Genomic DNA, 9,479 nt, shown 5'->3' on the forward strand with positions numbered 1-9,479 from the left:
GGAACCAGACGACTGTCTAGCATAGGGAGAGGGGCCTGACCCTGCCGTCCATCCTGGGCTCCCCCCTGGGTTCGCTTCTGGTTGTCGCTGCTGGGAAGTGGACGTGGGGCTGAGCCAAGAACCCCCCGGGACGTGGGGCTAGTCATGGGAGACGTGTTCCCAGATGTGAGTTTTAAGATGATTTCCTTTGGTCACACTGACATGGGAGATGCAAATGAGGCCCCTCTAAATACACAGGAGGAAGCTTGACATTTCCTGTATTCATCTAACCATGTGAACTGCTCAGGGCACATATCACCATATGCAGGGACCCGAGTTCGAGCCCCCAGCTCCCCACCTGTAGGGGGAAAGCTTCACAAGTGGTGGAGCAGGGCTGCAGGTGTGTGTGTCTCTCTCTCTCCCCCTCTCAATTTCTATCTGTCCTGTCAAATAAAAATAGAAAAAAATGGAAACATGGCCACTGGGAGTGGTGGATTGGTAGTGCAGCCACAGGGCCCCAGTGATGACCCTGGTGGCAACAAGCCAACTGCCTCTCATTTCTGTCAACTGGAAATCCTCTCAGAGCGGGTGGAAGTGAAATAAAATGTTCCCCAATTGCACAGTAGACAGACAGGTGCGTCTGCTGTTCCTGCACTTCAGCAAACCGAGGGGATAGAAATGTAACCAATCGGGTTAAATCATTTTATTCCGCACAATGTAGCCATCCAAAACTGTTTGTTTCATTTTGCATTCACTCGCACCCGGGCAGCCCGGATGCTTTGTCTTATATGATGACTCACAATGTGACCAATCCGGTCCCACCATTACCCTCAAACACACCTGATTGGTGCATCTTGTAACCAATCAAATGTACCGCCTTGTAACCAATGAAATGCACGCTGCTGCTAGTACTTGAAGGGTATATAAGCGGCTTCCCAACTCAGGCAGGTGTGTGGCTGGAGACCTGCAGGCTTAAGAGCTACGTTTTGGGCAGTTGCAAACTGCAGGGACCTGCGTGAAGATCCCCACCTGCAGGGGAGTCACTTCACAGGCGGTGAAGCAGGTCTGCGGGTGTCTGTCTTTCTCTCCCCCTCTCTGTCTTCCCCTCCTCTCTCCATTTCTCTCTGTCCGATCATCGACATCAACAATGACATCAATGACAACAACAATAATAATTACTACAACAATAAAAAAACAAGGGCAACAAAAGGGAACATAAAAAAATTTTTTTAAAAAAAGGGTTGGGGAGAAGATAAGACAATATTTATTCAAGGGGCCAGGTGGTGGCGCACCTGGCTGAACACACACAGAGCACAAAGACCTGGGTTCAAGTCCCTGGTCCCCACCTTCGGGGGGAAGTTCATAAGTGGAGAAGCAGGGCTGCAGATGTCTCTCTGTCTCTATCCTCCCTCCCCCTCGCAATTCCTCTCTGTCTCTATCCAATAATAAGTAAATAAAATAAAAACCATTTACAACATTTATTCAAAAGAGCTTCAATCCTGAGGCTCCACAGTCCAAGGTCCACTCTCCTGCAGCCCTATAAGTCAGCACTGAGCAAGACCAGGCTCAAGCCTGGCCCCTCTCACTAAAGGAACTTTCCATACTGGGTCTCTTTTACGTTCAGTTCCTCTCTCTACCAGAGCACTGTTCATCTCTGGCTTCTGGTGGTGCAGGGGATTGAACCTGGGACTTTGGAGCCTCTGGACAGAGTCTCTTTGAATAACCATTATGCTATCTACCCCAGCCTGCCTCTCTGTCTCTAATTTTTTATTACTTTATTTTTTAACATCTTTATTTTCTTTTAAAAAATATTTATTTATTCCCTTTTGTTGCCCTTGTTGTTTTATTGTTGTAGTAATTATTGATGTCATCGTTGTTGGCTAGGACAGAGAGAAATGGAGAGAGGAGGGGAAGACAGAGAGGGGGAGAGAAAGACAGACACCTGCAGACCTGCTTCACCGCCTGGGAAGCGACTCCCCTGCAGGTGGGGAGCCAGGGTCTCAAACCGGTCGTTGCGCTTTGCACCCCATGAGCTTAACCCGCTGCGCCACTGCCCGACTCCCCTATTATTTTCTTAATGAAACACCAGAGCCCTGCTGCACTGGCTGATGGTAGTGCTGAGGATTCAACCTGGGACCTTAGAGCCTTGGGCATGAACTTTTTTTTTTTGTTTGTTTGCAGAACCACTGCTCCTGGAGGCCATTTTTCCCCCTTTCGTTGACCTGCTTCACCGCCCGTGAAGCGACCCCCCTGCAGGTGGGGAGCCGGGGGCTCGAACCAGCATCCTCAGGCTGACCCTTGTGCTTTGCGCTCCCGCCCGGCTCCCTCTTCTATTCTTTTATTTAGTATTTTTTAACCAGAGCATGGTATGGGGGATTGAACCTGACACTATGGAGCCTAAGGCATGAGAGTCTCTTTGCATAACCATTATGTTATATACCCCCGCCTGGGACAGCTGAACGCAGTGAGACACAAAAACCTAAGGCACGTCGCCAGCGCGCAGAGGCGGAAACTACACTACCCAGAAGCCTCTGCGCGCACTTCCGGCGGCGCTAGACCAATGAGAGAGCCCGAGGGGCGTTCCCGTCCGTAGTGACTCTACCGGCGGGACTTTTGACATTTCCGCGACCGCCATCTTGGCTCCCTGCGACCTTCCCCGCGCCCGCTGGGCCACGTGTCGCCCCGAGGCCGAGGGCCCAGGTGCCGACGAGAGCGCCCTGCAGCGGGGTGAGCTGCAGCCCGGAGCCCGGTCGGACGTCCTCCTCCGCGCGGGTCCCTGCGGCCATGGCGACGGCGGCGCAGACCGACCTGGCTCGCGTGAGTGCGCAGGCGCAGGACGAGAGGGCTCCCCCAGGGGGGTGCGGGGGTGCGGCGCCGGGGGTCCAGGCCGGGCCGCCGAGTGGGGCCGCAGAAGGACACGCGGGACCAGACTCCCCGGCCTGAGGCTCCCCAGGTTCAGTGCCCAGCTCCACCTTCAGCCGGGGCTGAGCAGGGCTCTGGGCTCTTCTTGCAGACAGCAAATTAAATCCACTTATTATTATTATCATCATCATCATCATCATTACTACCAGTGCACGTCTCAGTTCTGGCTTATGGTGGTCCTGGGGATTGAACTGGGGACCTCGGAGCCCCAGGCAGGAAAGTGTCTCTCTGCATAACCAGTAGGCTACCCACCCTTAATTTACTATCTTAACGAAAGAGATACAGAGAGCCGCAGGCCGGGAAGGTGTGTGTATTGTGTGTGCGCGTGTGTGGTGTGTGCGTGGTGTGTGCGTGGTGTGCGCATGATGTGTATGTGGTGTGTACGTGATGTGTGTGCGTGGTGTACGTGTGGTGTGCGCATGATGTGTGCGTGGTGTATGTGTGCGTGATGTGTGTGCGTGGTGTGTGTGCATGGTGTATGTGTGGTGTGCGCGTGGTGTACGTGTGGTGTGCGCGTGATGTGTGCGTGGTGTATGTGTGCGTGATGTGTGTGCGTGGTGTGTGTGCATGGTGTATGTGTGGTGTGCGCGTGGTGTACGTGTGGTGTACGCGTGATGTGTGCGTGGTGTGCATGATGTGTGTGCATGGTGTACGTGTGGTGTGTGCATGGTGTGTGCGCGTGTTGTGTGTGCGTGGTGTACGTGTGGTGTGCGCGTGATGTGTGCGTGGTGTGCATGATGTGTGTGCATGGTGTATGTGTGGTGTGCGCATGGTGTGTGTGTGTGGTGTACGTACGTGTGGGTGTGCGCGTGGTGTGTGCGTGGTGTGCGCATGATGTGTATGTGGTGTGTACGTGATGTGTGCGTGGTGTGTGTGTGGTGTGCGCGTGATGTGTGCGCGTGGTGTACGTGTGGTGTGTGCATGATGTGTGTGCGTGGTGTACGTGTGCGTGTGGTGTGCGCATTGTGCGGGGTGGGCTTCCCAGCGACCACCAAGAGACAAGCTTGGGTATGCAAGCGCAGAGTTTTATCTCTAGCCCAGGCTAGGGTCGGCAGGTCACCAACACAGACTCAGCTGCTCCAGGCGCCGACGACCCAGACCCCAACTACTGAGCTTCACTTATAGGAATTTCTAAGCACGCTGAGCAAGCAGTGATTATTGAGCAAACATTATACAGTTCCCAGGGCAGGGGGTTTCTAAAAATTTTTTAACTTCCCATCAGTTTCATGTAGGTTTCGGTAACTACCTGTTTTCCAAACTACATTCCTCCGCCTCATTTCTCCAAAACTGTTCCGCCTGGTTCCTTTCTTATTCCCGTAAATTGCTCATGCTGAGAACGATGTAACGTTGGCTTGGACCTCCATCTTCCAACAGCATGATGTGTGTGCGTGGTGTGTGCGCGTGGTGTGTGCACATGGTTTGTGTGCATGGTGTGTGCACATGGTGTGTGCGTGGTGTGTGCACGTGGTGTGTGCGCGTGGTGTGTGCGCGTGGTGTGTGCATGGTGTGCGCGTGGTGTGTGCGCGTGGTGTGTGCGCGTGGTGTGTGCACACCATCGTGCCGTCCGCCCGCTCTCCTCTCTTCCTGCAGAGACAGGCATGGGGACGATGGCTGGGGCACAATTTACTGGATAGAGACAGAAAAATACATGCAAGGAAGAGAAAGAAAGGGAGGGAGAGGGGGTTGGGAGGTAGTGCAGCGGATTAAGTGCAGGTGGCGCAAAGTACAAGGACCAGCAAAGGATCCGGGTTCGAGCCCAGGCTCCCCACCTGCAGGGGAGTGGCTTCACAGGTGGTGAAGCAGGTCTGCAGGTGTCTGTCTTTCTCTCCCCCTCTCTGTCTTCCCCTCCTCTCTCCATTTCTCTTTGTCTATCCAACAAGGACGATATAACAACAATAACTACAGCAATAAAACAACAAGGGCAACAAAAGGGAAAATAAATAAATATTTACAAGAGGTTTAGATAGAGAGCTATGCCCCAATCCTGCTCCGCCCTCTGCGGCCCCCCCCCCTTGCCTGGGACTTGAACTCAGGACCATGGTAGGAAGGACTTGGTGGCTGTCCGCAGGCTCCTTTAATGAGTCTCTGTAAGCTAGTATGACAGCATGTTTCTCCTTGGTCTTTGATATCCATTAAAATCAAGGCCCTTGCCACTTTCTGAGCGGTGGACACATTTCTTGCTTTGAGGGAACCTGTGTTCGTGCCAGTGGCGTGACGGAGGAGGAGGCCTAACCCCATTTTCCTCTCTCTCTCTCTCTCTTTCTCTCTCTCTCTCGTTTGTTTTTGGCCAGCGAACAAACACAGGGCCTCCCACGTGCCCAGCACCCCTGAGTGGCCTCAGGCCCAAGAGAGGGACAGAACCAGAGCGTCACTCCGGCCCAGGCAGTGCAGGACCCAGCTCAGGACCGAACGCTCTCAAGTCCAACCGCTGGTTCCCTGGCCCACCTCCCAGGTCGGGAAGGTGGGGAGAGACAGAGACCACAGTGCGGCTCCGCCCCCACGGAGTCCCGAGGGCTCAGTGCCTCAAAGACGCTTCCGAGCCTGTGCTGCTCTCTCTCCCGCAGATTCAGGCCCTTTGTCCCCCGGGGGCAGGCAGATGACTGAGTACAGGGTCATGAGCGTGAGAGGCTGGGCTCGGAGGAGAGTCTAGAGCCGGAGGGTGAGGCCAGTGTGCGTGTTTCCGCAGCAGCCTAGAGGCGGCGGGCCTGAGGCTGTGTGACGGGCACCCCCACCTCGGAGGTTGAGCTGGAATAAGGAACTGGGCCAGGTGACGAGGTTTCACAGTGCAGGTGGACTGTCATCTTCGATCACGCGCGTAAACTTGGACTGGAAAAAAAAAGATCACCTTCTCTTTTATGCATTTAGTATAGAGAGACATTGAGGGGTGAAGGGGAGTAGAGAGAGGAAGCTTCACCAGCTGTGAAACTTCCCCCCTGCAGGTGGGGATCAGGGACTTGGACCCAGGTCCTTCTGCATGGCGTAACATGTGCACTAAGCCAGATGCGCCACCCCACCCCCCCATTGGGAATTACGCCTTGAATTCGGCCAAACAGCCGAAAGCATTGCTGGGACGGCCTCTGGCAGCAGGCCCATCTGAGGCGGGGGTAGGGTACTGTCGGGTCCTGACAAGCACTGCCTGGGTGCTGGGTGCCCGCCAGGTGCAGGGCAACGTGAGGGTGGGTGGGACGGGCACTGGGATGCCAGTCGGGCGCAGCAGGGAGCGGCAGAGTTATTGTGGGCACAGCAGCCTTGCTCTGGAGGTGAGGGCCAGTGCAGTCTCGAGCCTGGCGTGAGTGTGGAGGGACCGGAAGTGGACTCACCCAAGAGTGGGAACGTGTGGCGGCAATGCGGGAGGCAGACCTCAGCCACCTTGTCTGCGGCTGGGCCCAGGGCCTAGGCGGCGTCACCCGCCTCTCACTTGTCGCCTCTCACTTGTCGGCGGTGACGACTGATGCCGGGGATCAAAGGGCGGGAGCTGTGGCGCCAGAGCCTGGGACCCCCTCAAAGTCGGGTGCCGGGGAGGCGCGAGAGTCCTTGGCGAGACTGTGCTCGTAAACGCATGTGCTCTGCAATGACAGGAGCGGGTGACCTTTGAGGACGTGGCTGTGTACTTCTCCCAGGACGAGTGGGGGATCCTGGACGATGCCCAGAGGGTCCTGTACATCGATGTGATGCTGGACAGCTTGGCCCTCACGGTCTCAGTAGGTAAGGAGCCCGCTCGCACACCGTGAACAGACACGGCCCGCTTTCTCCTCCCCTTTCGCCAGGGTCTCCCTGGCTCCCTGGAGCGGGGCGGCGGGCCCCGCTTCCTTCCCTGGTTTCCTGGCACTCTTTGCCAGACCCACAGAGGTGTTTTGGGTTTTGATTTCTTTTCTCGAGAGAATACACTATCACTGCGACTCATGCCATGCCGGGAGTCGAACTCCTGCTCCCAAGGCCGGGGCTCCGTCCACTGCATGCCCCCGGCCGCGCACTAGGCTCTGTGCACCCTCACTCAGCACCTTTTGCCCCGACCCTGTCTCGTCCACCAGACGGTCCGTCAGCGTCCCTGGGCTTTGGCCCGTTGTTCGGCAAGACCTGTGGCACGTCCGACGGGGTTTCTGCTCCTTGTCTTTACCAGACGGTCGCTGGAGCGTGTCTGTCTCCAGAGTCACAGGCACTTCTGTGGTCTCTAGTGTGAAGCCCCTTCCCCGGGGGTCTCTGTGCGGGGTGTGTGCGTATATATTTATGGCTACACTCTGCAGAACCGGCCGTAGGCGCGTGTGACCCCGCTGTTCCTGGGCTGGCTTTTCTTGCAGTGGGAGAGACCCCCAGCACCGAGCGCCCTCGTGTTGGAGCGGCCCCACCGTGTGGTGCGGTGAGCCGTGCTCCCTCCCCTGCGCACTAGTGCTGTGACCGTCGGTGATAGCATCTGTCGCCACGGCGTCGTGGCCGGGCACGCTGACCAGCACCGTCTTCTCCAGTGCCCAGTTTCCCCCGAGGATCCATCTTTCAGGTCCAGGTTAGGGGCCAGCTTGAGCCAGGGCTTGTGGAAGTGTTCTGGGTGCCTGACAGGGTGGGGAAGGCTCCGGGCCAGAGGGGATCCCGCCCTGAGAGTCGGAGCAGTCGGAAGGCATGATACCAGCTTTCGGTCCGACTCCACCCGGCAGATGTCCAGTGGGCGCCGTGGTTTCAGTACCGAGCTTCGTGGCCTCTTCTCTTTCTTTCTGTAACGTCGTGGGTGTCCCGCCCGCCGGTCATCTCTGCTGGACTTCTGGCCCTGGGACTCCGCTTCCTCCCTCTCCCGCATATTTTCTTCCCTCTCTGCAGCGTTCGCCAGCATTAGCCGCACGCAGTGTGACACACGTCTGACCACCGGCTGCACTCGCGTTACTGCTTTTTCCTGGGTTGGCAGGCAGGGACGGCCGCGAGCCGTTGACGGAGGACTGAGTCGTGCTAGGCTTCTGAATGTCGCACGGTGTCCTGTCTCCTTGTCGATGAGGAGACCTCTCCCACTCAGCGAATTGTGCAGTATCTCCTTCCTAACCCTGACTCCTTGATTACGGAAACAAACTCGTAAGCTCAGTGGCGGTGTCCTTACGCACACGTCGTAATGGACTGTCCCCTCCCACAGAGCCGACGTAAACTTCATGGGCATTTTTGTGCTTCCAGGTGGCCAGGGAATAGAAGCCGAGGAGGCCCCTTCCGAACCAAGCGTTTTGATCAGAATAGTCTCGCAGGCCGTTACCTCAAAGCCCAGTCTTCCTGTCCAGAAGACTCGTCCCTGTGAAAGGTGTGTGGAGGTCGCGAAAGACATCTTGCTCCTGGCTGAACACCACGGAGTGCTTCCCGGGCAGGAGTCGCATGTCTGTGCGGCGTGCGGAAGTCTGTTTCTTCCCAGTCAGCGCCCAAACCCGCACCAGCGGCAGTGGAGTGGAGGCAGGTGCATCCAAAGAGACAACGGCACCGTGCTCGTGAGCAGCTGTGAAAGCCCCGTGTCAGACAACATTGTGCCGTGTGAGGAAGCCGAAGGGTCTCCGAGCAGCCTGGTCCTTCCCCAGAAAGAAACCACCCACAGAGGACAGAGTCCACACAGAAACAGGAAGGCTCCGGAGACGCCACAGGAGCGCCACAGGTGCAGTGAATGTGTGCAGGTCTCCAAGGAAGAGGCCGGGCCCGGCGTGCGTGGGGACAGTCCCCGTGCGGAGAGCCCTTATAAGTGCAACGAGTGCGGAAAATCCTTCATCTTCAAAAGAAGGCTTCTTGAACACCAGAGAATTCACACTGGGGAGAAGCCTCACGAGTGCCCTGAATGTGGGAAATTCTTTAGGCAGAGGTCTACCCTCAGTGAGCACCAGAAAATTCACAGGAAAGAAAGACCTCATAAGTGCAGTGAGTGCGAACAATCCTTCATCTACAAAAAATGTCTTATCGCGCACCAAAGAATCCACACGGGAGAAAAACCATATAAGTGTTATGAGTGTGGAAAGTCCTTTCGACAGAGATCCAACCTCAGTCAACACCAGAAATGTCACAGTGAAGAAAGACTCTACAAGTGCAGTGAATGTGAGAAGTCCTTCAACGCCAAAAAAAGGCTCCGTGAGCACCTCAGAGCGCACACTGGAGAAAAGCCTCATGAGTCTCCTCAGCGTGGAAAAGCTTTTCAGCAGAGGTCTTGCCTCACTGAACACCTGAAATGTCACAGCGAAGAAGGACCTGGCCAGTGCAGTAGCTGTGGGAAGACCCTCCCCTGATTGTCCCAACACCCTCAGAATGAGAGTCCATGCTGTGGAAAGGGCTTCCGAACGCAACAGGTCTGAGCAAACCTTGGACGTAAAGTTTAACTTTGTGAACTCCAGAGTTCACAATAAACAATCTTGTACGAGAAATGTAATGCATTTGAGAAGTCTTGTGGCGCTGGTGAATGGGGAGATTTGTGTTTATTTGCTTGTTACTGAAAGGGGGGTGTCCAGAGTACTGTTCACCTCTGGCAGGCGCAGAACTAAGGATTGAACCTGGAAACTCATGGGGCACAGATCCTGTGCGTTGCCACTGACTCATCTCCTCAGCCCTGCTTCATTAAAGGAGCTTTGGTGTTA

At 55.7% G+C, this 9,479-nt stretch overlaps 1 protein-coding gene across 1 annotated transcript; it reads left to right on the plus strand.

The window, feature by feature from the left end:
* Positions 1–2,640: 2,640 nt before the first annotated feature.
* On the plus strand, positions 2,641–9,479 carry LOC132533836 (zinc finger protein 549-like). The gene is made up of 3 exons (XM_060176274.1): positions 2,641–2,796; positions 6,480–6,606; positions 8,053–9,479. Exons 1-3 carry the CDS (start codon positions 2,764–2,766, stop codon positions 9,132–9,134), a joined length of 1,242 nt encoding a protein of 413 aa, XP_060032257.1. The 5' UTR covers positions 2,641–2,763; the 3' UTR covers positions 9,135–9,479.

Source organism: Erinaceus europaeus, chromosome 2 (genome assembly GCF_950295315.1).
Source record: "Erinaceus europaeus chromosome 2, mEriEur2.1, whole genome shotgun sequence".
In the NCBI taxonomy this organism is placed as follows: domain Eukaryota; kingdom Metazoa; phylum Chordata; class Mammalia; order Eulipotyphla; family Erinaceidae; genus Erinaceus; species Erinaceus europaeus.